The 19,276-nt window shown below is 43.8% G+C and overlaps 1 protein-coding gene across 2 annotated transcripts in view; it reads right to left on the reverse strand.

Moving 5' to 3' along the window:
• Window positions 1-6,662: 6,662 nt before the first annotated feature.
• Window positions 6,663-19,276, reverse strand: part of SQOR (sulfide quinone oxidoreductase) — a 40,761-nt gene continuing 28,147 nt past the window's right edge. For both annotated transcript variants that reach the window (XM_084776542.1, XM_084776543.1), the window contains 6 exons: window positions 17,877-18,071; window positions 16,527-16,736; window positions 11,732-11,915; window positions 8,603-8,670; window positions 8,022-8,200; window positions 6,663-6,969 (listed from right to left, as the gene is read on the reverse strand). In XM_084776542.1, the coding sequence (XP_084632668.1) occupies window positions 6,912-6,969; window positions 8,022-8,200; window positions 8,603-8,670; window positions 11,732-11,915; window positions 16,527-16,736; window positions 17,877-18,071 (894 nt within the window). In that variant the 3' untranslated portion in view covers window positions 6,663-6,911. The remainder of the gene's footprint in view (window positions 6,970-8,021; window positions 8,201-8,602; window positions 8,671-11,731; window positions 11,916-16,526; window positions 16,737-17,876; window positions 18,072-19,276) is intronic.

Consider the following 19,276-nt stretch of genomic DNA (forward strand, 5'->3'; position numbering starts at 1 on the left):
GACTAGTCAACCAAGAAAAACAGGTGAGTGGAAGAGCTTGACATGGCCTGTATCTGACCACTCGGATATTGCTAGGCCGAGTTCGAGAAGGTGGCTTGGGAGGAATAATGGCCAGGCAAATTTCTAAGGCAGGCCCTCCAGTTTCTGCAGGGAGTGCTCTCTGCTAGGCAACAGAAAGGGTGTTGACCTCTCCTCCTCCTCCTCCTCCTCCTCCTCCTCCTCCTCCTCCTCCTCCTCTTCCTCCTCTTTCTACCATTATATCACTGGTCTGGGCAGAAAGCCCATCAAGAGCCTCTGTGACCAAGTATTATCAAAAGGTGCTGCCTGGAAGCAAGGTGCCATGAAGAAGAACTCCAACCTCCATGGAGATGCCTGGCTCCTTCTGCCTCCCCAGAAGCATGCCATATAAGGCCCACAGGATACTTCCCTGAGACTTCCCACCTCCTCCAAGGCTGGCTCCCAGCTTATTTACCTGAGAGCCTCCAGCAGCCAACCAAGACCCATACAATCCATAACTGCAGAACAAATGAAAAAGTGAGCACGGGTATAACTGAGCACACAGGTCATCAGTAGCTTCCTATCCTTGTTAACACATCTCTCATTGGAGATGAGGCCCATTCTCGGGGCCTTGGAGCCTCACTCAAAACCAGCTGAGAAACCCTCCTCCCTCCTCCTTGATTGCTTAAGGAAAGGGGCAAACAGTGCAGATCATCAAAGCTACATCTGATCAGCACATGAAGAGGACCTACAGGGGGAAAAAGGCTTTCTGTCCCATCTCTTTATCACCTGAAGTGCCACACACACATATCCAATTTCACTGAGAATGCCTGTGAGGGCAATCCACACCAGGCAAGAATTATAAGAGTTAGGCTATCCCCCAGGCTTTGCAATTGCCTACTTTGATGTAGTCAACAGCCAGGATTGGGGGAGGGGAGGCGGCAGAATCCTGGCAATTTCTGCACCTCCCCAACCTCCTGAAAACCAACAGCTTTCCAGGTTCCTCTTTACAGAGTTCTTACTCACTTTCTTTCCACAAGCCAGGAGTCCTTGAACTTTTTCTCCAGAGCTAAGCTGTACATAGTTCAAGATTTGCAGACCACACGTGGGCTTTGTCATCACCACCCAGCTATGCCCACATAGTGTAGGCACGCCTGTAATCACCACATAAACAAAATGACATTCCAAGACATTTCTATTTACTTTTTAAAAGTAGGTAATGGACAGTGTGTGTCTCGCGGGTCATAATTTCAGAACTGCAAAAGTGTTTAAGTTTTCTGCTTAAGCTAGCCATACAGTGGTTTCTGCAGTCCTGCTGCTGTGACACCTTACTCAAGTATGTGTGATCTGTGAATGCCCCCTGCTGGCTTGGTGACATGGCCTTAGCTAGTTGATTCTCTCTCTCTCTCTCTCTCTCTCTCTCTCTCTCTCTCTCTCTCTCTCTCTCTCTCTCTCTCTCTCCTAGTGCACACTCACTTGTGGTTCCACGATCTCTTGTCACCCTTCCATACATTCTCTCAGCATCACTGCCTTGCCTTGGGTTGACAATTAGGTCCCAATAAGGGGCAGATAAGGAGCAGTTCAAGATGGCCAATGCACCATGACAGAAGCAGGGAGGCATAGGCAAGGGCACAATGCTGTCACTCAGGGTGTGCCATTATCCCAGCCCATCAGAAGGCAGGGAGCAGGTACCAGGACCCACAGCAAGGCTTGGCCGAAAGTCTATGCTAAAGGACAAGGTTTGTGGGGTTTCTGTTCATTTTGTTCTTAATGACTTCTTATAAAGTACAATAAAATAATTATAACAATGAGACTGGGGGTGGGAGCTGGAGAGATAGCTCAGAGGTTGAGAGCACTAGATGTTCTTCCAAAGGTCCTGAGTTCAATTCCCAGAAACCACATGGTGGCTCACAACCATCTATGATGAGATCTGGCACCCTCTTCTGGTGTAAGGCACACATGCAGGCAGGGTGCTGTACAAATAATAAATAAATCTCTTTTTTATGAGATTGGAAAACACACTAAATGCAAGCACAATTTCTTGAAATCATTAGATTCAACAGGTGAAAGTCTTTATAAAATTGCTATAAGACTTCATAAACTTATAGTCTTAATTCTTGTTTTTACCTTATTGTGAAGTCAAGACAGCCTGCGAGGGTGGAATCTGAGGAACAAAGGGCCAACTTGTTTTCCCTCTTCCCTCATTCCCGTTCCTCTTATCATCACCTAGACGTCAAAAACCAACCGGAAAACAGGCACCAGAAAAGACCACTGATACACAGCCCACAAGAAGGGCTCCTGGGGTAGCGGGTGGAGAGAGAGGCAGAGCACACATGGGAGCAAGCATGTGCACATGTGTGCCAGGGCATGCTCGCGTGGGTCCAAAGAGAAGTTTAGTGGCTACACTGATCAGATGACTCAGTGGGTAGAGATGCCTCTTGCCAAGCTTGCCCCACCTGAGTTTGATCTCCAGGACCCACATGGCAGAAAGAAAAAACTGATTCCTGCAAGTTGTCCTCTGACCTCCAGATGTGTGCCACCACGCTCACAACCACACAGAGAAACATGTTTGTAAATGTGAAAAAAAAACTAATCAATATTGGGATAGAAAATTGTTTCTATCTCCCCTCTTCTCAACCTCACGGGATATTTCTAGTGCGTAGTACTGACCTTAAATCCTTCCACCATGTGGACAAGCACTTTCCTTAGCTACCTGGCAGTTAAGCAAACAAGATAGATCTGATTTTTATTAACATAATCAGAAAGCCTCATCTTACCCAAACAATTTGTCTTGTTCCCTGAGATGATCAAAATAAGTCTATATTGAATGAAAGCCCTATGGTCTTAAGCACAAAGGAAAAAAAAAAAAACAATCAGATCAGAGAGCTGGGGATGTGGTTGAGTGTGGTAGAGTGTTTAGTTGACGTGCGCAAGGCCTTGGATTCAATTCCCAGAACTACAGGGAAAATAAAATAATTAAATCAGATCAGAGCTCTCCAATACATTTTTAATAGCATGGACTGCTTTTACATAGTGCATTACAAAAGCCACTTCCCTCAAAAAGAACAATAATTTGTTTTGAACTTTATTTTGAGATTATAATTTAATTACATCATTTCTCCCTTCCCTCTTCTCCCTTCAAAGCCCCCCATATAGCCCTCCCCACTCACCTTCAAATTCATGGCCTCCTTTTTCATTAATCGCTATTGAATTCACAATGTACATGTATATACATATGGATCCCTAAATATAACCTGTTCAGTCTGAACATGATTTGTAATATTAAGCTAAAAGAGAGACACCTGCCTGTTGTTTGCTGTCATTGGGTAAAGTGATCACTTTATTCCTTTTGTCTCTGCTCTTTACATTTTCTATGAGATTTAAATATGAGAACTTTCACATGCATTATACAAAAGAAAAAAATCTGAATATTAAACCTCGGCCTTCTCTAGCTGACTTAAGCCCAGCTTCCTCCCTATATATCCCAGTGCTGCCTAAACTGGGTCCTAGTTCTGACCCCTTTACACACAACCTACCCAGGACAGCTAGGACCCGAGTTCTATTCCCAGCACCCACACTATGGCTCGTAACCATCTGTAACTCCAGTTCTAGGAAACCAGCAAGAAGAATCTCGAAGGTAAAAGCAACTGAAGGCAAAAAGGATGCCTGGTTCAGCAGGCCCAGCCCTGTCACTTCTGGACTCTGAGGGAGTGTTTCTGAGGCACTTGTCCACCAGCAGACCCTGTGACCCAGAGGCACTGCCCTTAGAGAAAACTGGACCCTGGCTTCCTGCCAATCCCCAGGCTCTTCTTCCTTCACCCTTGCCCCATTGCCAAGCCCCAGGCTCCTCTTCCTGCACCCCTGCCCCATACCAAGCCCCAGGCTCCTCTTCCTGCACCCCTGCCCCATTGCCAAGCCTCAAGCTCCCTTGCCTGCATCCTACTCCTGATTTCAAGACAACTCAAAAAATGCCCTCTCCGTTGACCAGCCCCACACTTGTGAAAGAAGTGAGGAGGTTTCAAAGCTAAGCTTTTCTGGAATGGAGCACCAGTTCTTATCTTCTCCAGCTTGGGAAACTGAAAGCTGGAGACCCATGTGTGGGCCAACGGGGTCACTGCTCCACAGCAGTGGCAGTAAGTTACATTCCTGTACATGGTCTCTAAAGTAGTTCCCTGACTGGAGGATTTGTTCAGATAGCATTAGCATAAGCCGACCTAGGAGGCTGTATTGAGTCTGTACAGGGTGTTTTGGTGTTTTGGTTTGGTTTGGTTTGGTTTGGTTTTTGACAGTGTTTCTTTGTGTAGCCCTGGCTGTCCTAGAACTAACTCTGTAGACCAGGCTGCTGGCTTCAAACTCAAAGATCCAACTGTCCCAGCCTCGGAGGGCTAGGAAGGCATGTGCCACCACCGCCTCATACCTCAGTTTTTTTTTTAAACTATCATTTCTGTCCATTTTTATTCATAGGTTTTTGTACTAAATATTTTTATTTTTACATATACATTTATATTATTGCACATATGTACAATAAACTACCTACAGCAAGAAGAACCATGAAACAATCAAGAATTATATAAATGTTACATTCTTAGTGTTTTGGCTATTTTGTATTTGGGAGCCTTAAAGGAAACATCTTTCCTTTCTTGATGCATCTAAAATTCTGAATGTAAATCAATATCTATCATAACTTGTCATTATCAACTTAAAACATCTCCAACATTATAGAGAGTTTTGGGTGACTGCTCAGGTGGCAAACTGTCACTGTCATCTCCTCATTTGGGAAGCTGCTAACCTGCATCCCCTGTATACTCAGATAATTAATTCCATTCCTTCTCAAGTCTCTGATAGGGTTGAGGACCAGATAGTTTAGTTTTACAATTAAGCTTAGTTGCTTAGGGGGTTAAGATGTTTATAGGTCATGCCCCATTCTTAAAAGCACTTCTTGCCACATCTGGGGAGCCAATCCCTCTGGATTATTCCCAGGTCTTCCAGCAGCCTGAAGGCAGGGAGCACACACAGTGGACTCATAATCCTGCAGGAGGGCACAGGCAGGCTGCAGACGTTCCAGAAGGGCACAAGGCTTCTCCAATCAGCTAGAGACCTTAACAGAACAAACGCTTCTGACGGTTTTGTGGGCAGCATAGGAAGGTGAGTGGCCAGCCCCATATGAGCTCCTCAGGTAGCGTGATTTGGCCAGTCTGAGAACAGGATGCTGACCAACAGTCACAGGTTATTGTCCCAACGGAGGCACCCTGGGCAGTGAAAGGACTGCCACTGACATCTGGGCTAGGACAGGGATTAAGCAAGAAAGTCACAGATGCCTGGTCAACCCCAGGGAAAGCCCTCCTCTTCCATCAGCTGAGGGCCTGCTGCTAGGGTGGTGTTTGCCTCTCCCACAGAGTCAGAAGGAAAGCGTCCTCCCAAGCCAAGCCAAGTCTAACTTAGCAAGCTCCCTCCCAGCCCAGGAAAGAAGCTATCACAAGGGCCACAGGATAAGAGCCGAGTCCTCATCATCCTGGTTCCTCACTGTGTCCCCCAGCCCGAAAATAGTACTTAGCAGTTAGTAAGTGTTCCGGTAAATAATTGTTTAATGAATTAATGTCTGAATAGCTTTTCTAGAGTCATAAGGAGAACACCAGGAGTCCTGAGAGACTTGGCAACACATAAAAGGGTTTGAATTCTAAAGTGCTATAAAATCGAAGGCATTTGTGAATATGAAATATGCATGTCTTTAAAATTCTAGACTGAGCTGGAGAGGGGCGTGGCGCACACCTGTAATCCCAGCACTCAGGGAGGCACAGGCAGGTGAATCACTGTGAGTTCAAGGCCAGCCTGATCTACAAAGCGAGCCCAGTACAGCCAAGGCTACACAGAGAAACCCTGTTTCAGGGGTTGGGTTTGGGGGGACTCTAGATTGACTAAAACTAAACTTCTACAATCAACTGATTGGGAGAAAATTATTTTGGAGCTGCTATTGAGCTTCACAAAAACTGGAACTGTCCCCATTGCAAACTCACTCCACATTTTATTGGTCAAACTGGGGTTGAATTGCTCCAGTCCTCACCATACCTGCTGGGATTAGTCAAATCCAACGTTACTGTGTATGTGTAAGTTCTCTGGGAAACGTGGGTACCATGAAAGAATTAGCTTAAGAAATTCAGAAGAGGAAACAGCCTGCAGCTTAGAGAAGGAAGGTGAAGAGGGTAAGATGGACCTGCAAACTGTAATGTTGGTGGTACCCCTAAAGAGAGAGAAAGGGGGAGCCTTAGATTCAGCCAGACTGATGGAGCTCTCAGAGCCAAAACTGCTCAGTAACGGAGCCTATCTCCAAAGGAATTGACAGACATTAGTAAGCCACAGCGCCTGTCACTGGCTGGGAAAGCGCAAACTCGGCTCAAACAGTGTTGAGGCACCCAGTGGGGGCGGCATCTGGGCTCTCGGATCTCCTGCAGCAGGAGTTCTAAGCAGCAGTGTGTGGAGCTGCAACACAGACTTTGAAATGCTGTCCAGGGATCACTCTGTTCAGTGACTCAGGCTCTGTAAAGCAATGCCAGCTGTAAGTTGAACACACCAGGTGGACAAGAATGCTGTCACCCCCGACACCAGCTTCTTCTCCCAAGTGCTACAAGCCTCCTCTTCCTACTAGCCAAGATATTTCCTCATACAAGTCAAACAATGATCGAGTTTTATTTAGAAAATAGAAGTCTGTTATTTCATTTTAATATTTCCAAGGAATCAAGCCCATTCTGGGCTGTCCGCATGAGAGTTACTCAGAGGTCTTGAAAGGTCACCATCTCCAGTAAGAAACTCTTTCCAGAGCGAGGAAGTCCTCTGAGTCCTTCAGGTGCGCCACCATCAATCAGCAACTGCCATGTTGGTCCAGAAGCCATCCAAGAAGAGCAGGCTCCAAGCCATCTTTAACTCATGCCCAGATGAAACAGCTTTCGCAAAAAGGCTGGACCTCCCCAGTAGCCTCTGTAAGAAACCAGCACAGAGAGACAAAGGAGGTGAGGTGACAAGCAGCCAACTGGGCATGCTTATCACCCCAAGCTTGCTGTGTGAGCCAAGCATGCCGAATCAACTCGGCCGACACCCGTAACGCTGCTGTTATGTGCGCACTGCTATCTGCTTTACTTCACCTCGTGACTTCAAAGGAGGGCAGGGTCTCTCAGCCTTACTGACACTTAGGACCTGCTGGTTCCTACCATGGAGACTGCTTTGTACACTGCAGTATCTTACACCTCTGCTCACTGGATCTCAACAGCATCTTTCTGACAACCAAAAGTGTTTCCAAATCCTGACAAATGTCCCCCAGGTCATCCTGGCTAAGGATCACTGCTGTAGATATACTGATTTATCAATCTCATATGGGTCTAGAAAAGTCAAGCAATACTTTTTTTCTTAAGCCAAGGAGAAGGAGTTACTAATTTGTCTACCAGTTGAATACCTACCATTGCCTGCCTCTGAGTGTATTATCTCCCCGTAATGTTAATTTCATTTTTCAGAGAATAAACTAAACATCGTCTTATTGACTTGCTTGGCTAATAATTGCTAGGAACACTATTCAAAAGTAGGTCAGAACTGGAGTGTATCTCTCTTCTCTTAATTACTATTAATTTTCTCAAACATAATACAACCAAAGGAAGGTAGCAGATGAGAAAGTACTTGGCATGTGAAAAGGATTTTTATTACAGTATTATCATTAGTGTTATTATTTACCTAATTTATCTAAAAACAACAAAAAGAGGATTAGAGAATGGAAACAGAAGACTTGGTTCCTCCCAATAATGAGGAGAAGAGTGGGCACTTCCCCTGACAAGTGGGAAACATTGTGAGCTTTCCCCTTACCTAGGGCAGCCCTCTTTCCCACGGACTAACCACAAATTCTTGAGAAGTGGCACAGTGGAATAGGCCTCATTAGCAAGTCTTGCTCTGGGTGGAGGCTGGAGGGACCCTCTGAAATAGCGCCCCCTGCCCCGGCTGCACAAGCTGGTGCCCACTGCACAGGCACCTGATGAGACACCCACCTTAGCATCATATTCCAATACAGGAAAGGCATCATGTCAGCTTTCATGAGGTACATGGAAAGTCGTTCTTTACTCTGATCGAAAGGGAAGGTTTCCAGGGGCTGAGCTGCGTAGTCAAACTCGGCAAGAATCACACGGTTGTAGCCAGTCACCAGTGGACACGAGGTGTAGCCATCATACTGAAATTGTGAGAATGAGCAAGAAAGTACTTTCTGCCATGGCATTAAATAAAAAACTTTATAATTTGTTATTTTCTGAATGACTGTAATTTCTCTCTCTCTCTCTCTCTCTCTCTCTCTCTCTCTCTCTCTCTCTCTCTCCCTCTCTCTGTGTGTGTGTGTGTGTGTGTGTGTGTATGTGTGTGTGTGTGTGTGTGTGTGTGTGTGTGTGTGTGTGTGTGTTTTCTAGTGGGGGTGGACCATAAAAATAAAAGTTATGTAATGAAAATAATACTAAATACAAAAATTAAAGTCCCCGTATTGAATAAACCAATTAAAAAGTGCCAGAATTATGGAAGAGCACTACCTTCATACAGAAGGGAAAGCAGTAAGTGAGGCAGCAATTCATTCAGGCATACAAACCTTTTTTGTGGGTGTTTGATTCTTCATAATCAGAGAAATTGTTCTATCAAGGATTCCTGACTGGGCAGCTATAAGAGAATGGGAAGTCTGAGCATCAAGTTTTCCATGAAAATTCATTTTCATATAACACTAATATAAATAAATTAGTGATGATTCCATCTGCACCCCTCTAGACTGTGAGTAGGGCATGGCGCTTCCTTTTACTTGAAGTTCTGACCATCAGAAGGGGCCCCTCAACTCATCAAAGACACAGCTATAACTATTAGTTTTAAATGAATGACCCAGGTCTCTCTAACATGATGGCAAGGGTAGCCCCTACCCAAATTCCATTCCCTCTACTCCTGGGTGTTGGCAGCTCTCAGTTTTGTCATGGCACCTTGTATTTCTGTTCACATCCTAGATTGGTAGCCCCAGCCATATCCACTAAGACAAATACTGAGCTTTCTTCTTTACAGTATTGCCTGGCTGAGGCCAAACCAGATAGATAGATGATAGATAGATAGATAGATAGATAGATAGATAGATAGATAGACAGATGATAGATTGTGTATGTGTGTGTGTGTTTTTACAGATGTATTTGTGCATGTATATGTGGAGAGAGAGAGAGAGAGAGAGAGAGAGAGAGAGATGGCAAGAGTAGAGAGAAAAAAACATTTCCACAAAACTGGAAATGTTTTCATTGAGACAACTTTATTGAGACAACTCAAAGAATATTTATTACGTAGGTCTACTAGTTCTCAACAGTAGAGCAATGGGATACCATTGAACTGAACAAATGTTTACCTGCAAAAAACAAAACAAAACAAAACAAAAACAAAAACACTCTTAACCAGCTAGTCAAAGATAGGTCACAGACAAATTTTGCCTGAAATCTGTAGTTTACTAGCACTCAAATAAAATAAGATGATTTTGTTTGCTCTAAAAGTGAACAACTGAATGAAACTATTAAATGGCTGTCTCCATTACTGACAAAGAAACATCTGCAAATATTCTGCCCCGTTTAGGAAATTCAATATCACTGAGAGTATAAAGAGCTTGGAAACTACGCTGAGAACACATGAGGCGACCCCTGGCACAGAGTGCCAAGCTCAGTGGCAAAGGAGTGAACCTGGCTCTTGGTGTCACTGCAGAAAGACTGGCCTGGAAGCAGTCACATCCAACAGCAAGGTTGAAAGAGGGTGTGGGTGTGGGCAGCCTCTAACTGTGTTTCTTCCCTCTATTGCAATCTCCTTGTTTTGCCCAAGAGTCTTTTGGCAGAGAAGCTAAGAAAGAGGCATAAGCCATGGAGAAGCCACATCCAACGTGGCTCACAGTAGTCTAGACAGAGGCTGGAAGGCAAGTAAGCCCAAGCAGGGATATGCTGCAGGCATTGCATGAGACATTCAGGGAGCTCGGGATAGGGAGAAATGCTTAGGGAAAGCTGGAGTCGTTGTCACTTAGACACTAAAGACACAGCAAATATTCATGTGAGGTGACAACGATGAGCATTCACTGCAGTGCTGTAAAAATAAGATGAGTGAAAACAACTCAAGTCTACGTGAGGCTTTCCAGTGAGCTCTGAAGCAATCACGTAATAAAACGAGGTTGTAAAAAGGCAGATGTAAAAACAATGGGGATGCTGTTTGCATGGCTGAGAAGTGGAGATGCCGGCCAGAAGGATGGCAGGGCTAGGAGTGATGCTTCACTTGGTAACTTTTGTTCAGTCATACTTAAAACTGTAGCGGAAGCATTGAGCTACTATTTCTTTGTCTGGAATAGGCTAAAAGCCAAGCAGTCTGACCTCTTGGACCAGTATTTCCAGCACAGAATTGCATAAAGTATGGGTATAAATTAAAAACATTGCCTCACACACTATCCATCAATTACCACCACCCCCCGAAAAAAAAGTGCTAATGACTCAGCAGGCAAAGGTGCTTGCTACCAAGAATGAGGAGCTGAGTTCAATCCCTGGAACCCACATGCTGGATGGAAAGAGCAAATGCTAAGGAGTGCATGCCCATAAACAGATAAATAAATGTAATCACATTTTGAAATATGTTTTTGTGGTAGAAAAACACAGCAAGCACGTCCCACCTTAACCACCTCACAAGCTACAAAGGATGCTTTTAGAAAATATGCACATGAAATGGTCTAATTATAAAAGATTAAAAGTCGTGTTAAAGGTCGATCCTGTAAATGGGGAGGAATATGGAATTTCTAGGAAAGGCAGGTAAAATTATTTAAGGCAAATTATCATGATGCCTCAACTACTTTCAAATGACTCAAAAAAAAGTATAAAGACTAGTAAATCAAATAAGCATTTTTTTTCAAATTTTACATTAGTTGAGATTTTTGAAATTAAAGAGATGAGAAATAGATATCATTGATAATGAAAACATTTGGTAGGTCTCACAGAAAGTTGTGCAATTCACACAAAGCACTATCGCCCCATCAGCCGGGAGCTCCATGTTTTATGGCCTCCGCAGAAGACAGCTCCTCTCTGTAGAGAACAAAATCTAAAAGGCACTTCTCCCATCACCGCTAGTGCAGAACACCTAAGTAAAGGAATTTAGTTTTCCAGGCCGAGGCCTTAATCGTGCACCAATCAGTGCATGCTCCACTGTGCTTGTCTATACAGAACAATTTTCTGGTCTGCAAGCTTTCATTGACTTGCATGTGTTTTCCTAGGGAAACAGATGCCTCCTTAGCTTCGCAGTGTTTTAGGCAAGAGAAAAACAGCCAACCTGCCTGGCTGGCATCAAGGACCAAGAGTACCAGAGATGTATGCATGGCGATCAGAAAAGGGGCAGGAGTTAGAGAGCTGGGAAAGTGCCACCCTCTTTCCGGTCATTCTTGTCCTGAGAACAGTCTCTGTGACAGCTGGGGACACATGGTTTTGGTATTTCTGCAAAGCCCTGAAGAGCTACTTTCTTCTTCATACAACATCTGCTTCATTGATGACATGGTTCCGCCTTGGGGAAGCCAAAGTTACTTTTAGCTCACAAAAGTTTCCATTCCCCACCCCCATTATAGATAGAATATTATTAGAATTATTAAATTATGAAAGTGTATGCTAAATTTCTGCTCTTGTTTTTATGGTACTTTGAGGAGCCATCGGTTTGAGAGAAGAATCAGAGCTGGTTTTCCTACCTACTGCAGCAGCGGTCTTTGAAGTTGGAAGGTTGGTGCAGTCCCCGATGCCGAACACATTCGGGTATTTCTTATGCTGCAGAGTTTCTTTATCCACGTCCACCCAGCCAGCAGAATCAGCCACGGGACTCGTCTTGAGGACATCTGGTGCGCTCATAGGTGGTGTGACATGAAGCATTTCATACTGTGCAAAACAAGAGCGTCCAAATGCACATCTTGTCAGTGTGTCTATAGCCCAAAAGCTTTTTGTCTTCCTCACTTTGCACATCATAATTAGTGCAGGGAGCATTACGCACTAGTGATTATATCAATCTATCCAAGACCATATGTGGAGGATGATGAGAAACCAAACAGCTGTCCTCTCGGGTTGCTATGGTCTGCCTATACTGAGCCCAAGTCCCTTCAACAGAAAAGATGGGGGAGCCCAATATTCTGAGGTTCACTTCACTAATATTCCGAAATACTCCCCTGGTGTTACCATTTTTCCTAAAAATTGTGGATATATTATTCATATATTGTTCATCTTTCTCTGACCCTCAACTGTCAGCTTAATACTATCTGGGCTTGGTTCCTCAGTTGTATCCTGGAAGGAGATGTTTACAGTCTATGAAACTTGTAAAGATCATGCTAAGAACTGATATGAGCATCATTCCCAAATAGGACCCAGCTCTCAAAACATAAAGAAAGGTGTCAGCTACCAACATGAGATGGCAAACCGAGGGATACAATTCTCTGACACCTTGGAGAAGAAAAAGGGGATCTTAAAAAAAAAAAAGAAAGAAAGAAAAAGGGGATCTTGTCTAGCATTAGATTTATTTGGAGTGTTGAACATAGAGATAGGCTTTCTTTTCCCAAACATGCAAACAAAAGTTGTCCTGGTGATCCTGTGCTAAGGTTTTTATTCATTCCTTCAACCTTTTATTTATATAGTACCCTTCCACTTTTTGCAGGTCAAGCCTTTTATGCATTTTATTTTACAATTCCATGTAGCAACTGCAATGTGCTGTCAGGTCTACTTCAGAATGCATTTACTCAAACATTCATTTTCATTGGGACAAAAATGCTAACGTACTAAAGCCGTCTCAACCTTGTCATAGTCCACAGCCCCTTGTATCCAGTGTCTTCGCTGGGACTCAATAATCACTGAGGGGCCAGAGATCAAAAAGCTGATTTACACTTATTCAAACTCTCTGTCGGTGGTAGGCTTATTTAACCTCCGGCAAGTGTTGAAAATGGTTATTGTTCTTGATCATTATACCCTTGGGGGTGGGTCTTTTGAGGATAGGAGTCCCTGACACCAGGTCTGTTGGGAGAAACATAGACCAATTCACACACTTGCTAGGCTTTAGGATATATTCAAGTCCCTACATGGCTGTTCTCAGTCTTAGGCAAACTTGAGAGTCATTAGGATAACTGTTGAAACTCAGTCTTCAGCCATCCTCCGTCCATACTCCAGGCCAATTAATTGAAATCCATGTTAGTTATAGACACCCAGAAATCAGCACATGTTAAAAGCTCCCTGGGTGATTCCAGCACTGGTAGCAGCTACGTAAGAGCCTTCAGTGAGTTTTTTGATATTCATATTCTAAGAGCAAATTGAAATATCTGACCTGAAATCTTATCGCTCAAGGATGACACAAAGATCTTCCTAATTTACAAATTTGGTTGTGGAGAGCTGCGAGGTGCCACGCCTTAACATGGCGCAGGCTTCTGCCTTCCGCCATCCCGACAGCAAGCGCTCTCTAAGATAAACAAGTCCTTATATGGCAAAAGGCTGATCTGATGACGAGCAGTCCTGCTCTGACGCGGACCTATGAGGAGGTGGCACCTGGCATGAGCTGATTGGCCCTTGAGTTGTACTTAAGCTTGGCCCTTCTCTTCTTCGGGGCCCTTCCCACTGAGCTTAATCCTGAGTAAAGATCTCAAGAAGAAGTCTTATTTCCACTGGACGGTGCGGCGCCGACATTTGGTTTTTAAAAAATTCACTCATTCATCCAGGCCTCTCCCTCAACTCCCCAGAGCACAGCTGGAAACCACATTTTTAAAAAATAAAAAAATGACTTTCCTTTGCTCAGGCACACATTTTTCACACAGGAGTTTGCTTTGGGCAGTCACCAACTCACAGCCCATTCATTTCTACTTTGCATAAAATTTGCAAGTTTTGCTCACTTGTTTTCCAGGAAAGAAAAAAAAAAAATCAGGAGCAGCAACTTTAAAAAGCTGGAGGTGGGAGACCAGGCCTGGTGGTGCATGCCTTTAATCCCAGCACTCGGGAGGCAGAGGCAGGCAGACCAATGTGAGTTCCAGTCCAGCCTGGTCTACAAAGTGAGTCCAGGACAGCCAAGGCTACACAGAGAGACCCTGTCTTGAAAAAAGAAAAAACCTGAAGATGGAAGGACCTTCCAAAACTCACAACTTTCTTACACGCTGACACACTGGAAAGCAAACGCCAACATCACCAATAACTCGTGTGAAATGATAACTAGTACCCAGACAAACACTCCAGTGGACTCAGCACACAGCCGCATGAGAGCTGTTGTTCAAAGCGAGGACCCTGATCTGGGCCAGGCAGAGCCAAGATGAGCACGGGCAGAGTATGACAGCAGCAAAGTGCTAGAGAGAAGAAGTATGTCACAAGGACACAGAAGCCAGTTTGAAGGGGCTTCTGACCAAATCCGGGACAACTGGACAACAACAACAAGAATGATAAGAGCATTAATGAATGATAAAAACATTTGGAGAAAATGAGTAATTAATTGATAAATATAAAAGGAAAGCCACTTGCTGATAAGATGCCAAGTGCTTCCCACTTACTGTGGATGAAATTCTGGAGCCAAAAGAAAAATCCTTTTGTAATCATCACAGGGAAAGCAAAGTAGATGTGCATGGTCAGTGGACGCTAAGTCTGACTGAAACTTTAAAGAACAGAGGGTACAACCGCATGACCTGAAACTCTCTCTCTCCAAAGACGTTCTTATTAGCCAAGGAGAAAGAGAACAGTAATTAAGTAGGTAGGAGTGGGGACCCCATATGCTTGCAAATATGATCCTCTGGACTTCCAGGTTGCTATGCAATGCCCATAAAGCCAAACTCATCACCAGAAATGAGGAACATTCTGGTTTTGAGAAAGTGCAGGGAAGAAGTTTGTGTCGTTCCAAAATGTCAGAGTCACATAAAATAACAAAAAAACTGTGGAAATGCCCTCAGATTAAAGGAGGCTAACAAGCCATCAGACTAACTGTATAGAGATGGAAGAATGCCACGGAAGCTACTGGGCTGATCAACAAAATTGTATACATGTAGTAGATTAAAAATATCATGCATGTGCCAAATTTACCAGACTGACTAACTACAGTGGTTACATAAGAACACAACCTTATCTTAGGAAGTGTATGTAGAAAAATTATCTAGAGATAAGGAGAATAATGCTTGATGAAGGGAACCTGTATTTAGGAAAATTAACAGAAATAGAGACTGAAGGGAAATCAAATAAGAAAGCTAAAGCAACTGCTCTAAGATTCTGTACATGAATCTAGCTATAGGCATACACAATTTTACTTTAGCTATAGGCATACACAGTTTTACTTGTGCTGTTTTTGTTTTTATAACTTCTCTAAGTCTGGGAATACTTCAAATAAAAGATTTTTGAAGTATGCCCCTGAGCCACTGGTAACACTTTTAATAATATTTAATGTATTCTGTTTAAGAACAAAAAGCATGGGTGCAGTGGGTTTTAGAAAGAACTTAAGCTTAAAAAGTTCTCATTTAAATTTTTGATGTTTAGAAGACTAATCTTTGGTTCATTCAAAATTCCTTTTTATGGAGCCCTTCATCACTAACTACAGAGTACAACGTGAGCCATGTCAGGCTTTGCTATTGCTGATAGCTCCTGCCAGAATGACATAAACAAATGTTCTCCAATACCACTGCATCTCTTGCGTAAGTTTCCTAATTCCTCCGCAAAAGCAGGATTCCCACTTTGTGGGAAAAGACACAGGCACTCAAGACCAAGAGCACACAACACAGGCTGGAATCTTTCCAAGGAAGGCGGTAGCTCTGCCAAGTCCCTTGGGAAGAAATTTAAGGGCTGGGTGTTTGCGCAGGTGAAAGATGTGTAAAGACCATTTCCTCCACAGATGAAAAACACCTCTGTCTGCCTTGAGTCAGGCGCAGCTGCCTTCCCGTTCTCTAGCCGGGCTCTTTCTCACACACCAAGGATTGAGACACTCATGGAGCCTTGCATTTTGTTGTTTCTGTTTGGTTCGTTTGATGGTTGGTTGGTTGGTTGGTTGGTTGGTTTGGTTTGGTGGGTTTTTGGGGTTTTTTTTTTTTTGGTTTTGGTTTTGGGTTTTTTTTTTTTCAGTTGGTTGGTTGGTTTTTGTTTTGTTTTGTTTTTCAAAACAGGATATCTCTGTATACCCTTGGCTGTCCTAAACTCACTTTGTAGACCAGGCTAGCCTCAAGCTCACAGAGATCGACCTGCCTCTGCCTCCCAAGTGCTGGGATTAAAGGCGTGCGCCACCACACTCAGGGCCTTGCATTTGAGGATATACTCCCTAAACTCTCCAGGCAATAAAAATGAAGTGAAATAAAGAAATAAGACTCCCACACACAAAAAAAAAAAATGACATCACAGCTCACATAAGCCTTCCTTGCTCTGCCATCTTGCCCTTTTCAGTTCCCTTTCCTAAGGATTCCCCGACATCAGCCTTCTCCAACAAGCAGTAAAGCCGTGCAGGAGGAGGGGCCTCTGTGTCAGATAAGCTCCAGGCTGGCCGCTTAACCTGCCACTCACTGGAATCACGTGTGTCTCCCCCGGTTTGTCCAGGTTCTCAAAAACAGCCTCCTGTTTGTCAGCTCGGACTTCAATAAGGTTGTGTTTATAGTTGACAGTGAGGTTCCTCTCCCGGATGATCTCCTGCAAGGCATCTGCGTACTTCTTAACTCCAAAAATTGTGCCGAGAGCTGTGTTGAAGATGATATTAGCCTTCGGCCGCTTTCCAGTCTAAGAAAAAAGAAAGAGAAAAGCCGGACAATTACTCTAGCCACCATTTTGTTTCTCGTTTCTTTTTTTCATCCAGACCAGAATTAAAACTCTCAGTAGAGCTCTTGTCAGCGTTTTATCACAGGTTAAGGTGACAGAACTTTTTGTACCAACCCCCTGTAAGCTGGAATGAACTTCCTGGGCATCAGAAGCAATCACGGTAGCTGCGTCTTAACTCGCCACCTCACGGGACCACGGTAGTTTACAGAGCTCAGGGGAGCACAGGCCTTGTCCTGGGTTCCAAGAACACAGTCCGCAATCCTCAGGTCATCCTCCCACCCTTTCTCCCTTCCTGTCCTTCAACGGAAGCGCAAGTCGCTTTGGGTCCTGCCACAGCTCCAGCCAAACCATGCCTCGGCGAACCAAATGTCGTGCGTGTCTCACTAAAGGGCAGAAACAGCCCCCACTACCTGATGCCCGGTGTGTGTATGCCACGGGCAGTCATCTGCTCTCACGTAGAAGGTCTTTGGGCAAACCTCCCTGGCCTTCATTGCAAATAAAACAAAAACAAACAAACAAACAAACAAACAAAAAACCCTCTTTACAAAAGCCCTGGAATTCTATGAGAACATTTTTGCCCTTAAAAATTGGCATTTTATTTATTGCAAAAACAGGTATCAAAAGCCAGAGAATGCTCATGATCTTGAGCCTGAGTGAAAGCAATTGAGTGTGTGTGGGTGTGTGTGTGTGTGTGTGTGTGTGTGTGTGTGTGTGTGTGTGTATACACATATATTTGTAATTAATTGCTTAACTACAGATATTAAAGTATTTAAACTATCAGTAACATAGTTTGCCAGTGAACTTTTATACAGTTTTAAAATATATCACAGGACTATTTAATAAAATGGAATACTTTATGTATACAGTATGGTTATGAGCATATTTTTTTAAGTGTACATAAATCTCTTTTCTAATCTATGAGAATAGCTTTGTGAGAGTATGCATGGTGAGTGATCTCTTTGCAGCTGTGTCCCTGTGAACACATGGAACAAGACTTTTAGAAATATAAAGGTCGTATGACAGGGATAAAAGTGGGCTTGCAGCAGGTGTTCAGTTGGTGGCACCTGCCCTTTGTTGTCTTGCCCTTGAGAGGAGACACACCTTCCTGAAGTAAGCTTCTGATAGGTACATGATCTTCTGGGGCGCACCAGCACACTTCACCGGAGTGTTTGGGAAGGTGAAGATGGCATTGCCCTCCTTGAAGTCCTGCAGGGCCTTCCACGTCTTCTCCACTGTCTTTACTGAATAATTGGACCCTATTTTGGGATAAGCAAAACCTTCAGGTAGTCCTTTAATCTGCAACCAAACACACAGAGATTTGCTTTTGAAAGGACAGATACAAAGTGTAAGATAGATAATAAAACTCGGCTCTGACATAAGGAAAAATTAAATCATGACATTTGTAGAAAAATTAACATAACTGTGGATCATTATACTTAGCAAAATACGCCAAACTCAGAAAAGAAAATAATATATTTTCTCATATGCATATTATAGATTTTTAGATGTATAGTATAAACATGTGTCTGTGTGTATATGTGTGTGTGTGTGTGTACACCCAGGAAATGGAAAGCAAACCATAAGAGGAAAGGAAGAGGAAAATGGAGGAAAAGGGAAATAATTGAATACAGAGGACATGAAAGCCTAAGGAAGAAGTATTTAAGGGAAGGAAGGGGCCTACTAATGTGGGGCAGGATGTGCAAACACACAGGAAGTTACTATGAAAACCACAATTATGCATGCTAATTAACAAAATTTAAAAGAAATAAGGGCATTTCTTTTTAATATACATATAAATTTACCACTTATCAGAGATGAAAGCAAATATACATATTTTTTCAAAAAAAACCTGTCACAGTGTTTCAGAGCCCTTGCTCTTTGCCATCTCTCCAGCCCCTCAGACATCACGGGGGCATCAGCTCCCCCTGCACTTTCACATGGAACAGACAGGTGACTGAGGAGCTCAGACCACAGTGTGGCCCCCGAGGTCGCCTGTCAAGCTGCAGAATGGGCTCAGCCTAGGAGAACCCGCCCCCACCTCCCTGACATGAGGCTGCAGTTGGGACACAGTTCCTCCCACCTTCAGAATGATGACAGGATGCTAGCCACAACTGCCTTCAGGGAGGACCAAGAGCCTCTCTCATCCATGATGCCAATAACAAAAGACTAAGATTACCCTCTCAGGCTGGGCAGTCTTGGCGAGGCAGTAAAGTAAGGCATTAAAAGCATGAACTTTGGAATACTTAAGGCCTGGGTTCTGTCCCACCTTTCTTACTTCATTCACAGGGTTGTAACTGAGTAAATAGCCTTGTGCTTAAAAGCCACTGTTAAGAGAAAAGGTTCTATAACCGGGCAACACAATTCCTTCCAGGAAGTTCCGTGAGGTGGGGTGTGTTTTATGCTTCCTCGTCAATCAGTGTTGCTTTTAGGAAACTCTTGGGCAGAGAGATGGGAGCAGAGAGGGGACACATGAGCATCAGGGAGGAGAAGAAACAGAATTG

Source organism: Acomys minous (assembly GCF_964271855.1).
Source record: "Acomys minous genome assembly, chromosome: 3".
In the NCBI taxonomy this organism is placed as follows: Eukaryota; Metazoa; Chordata; class Mammalia; order Rodentia; family Muridae; genus Acomys; species Acomys minous.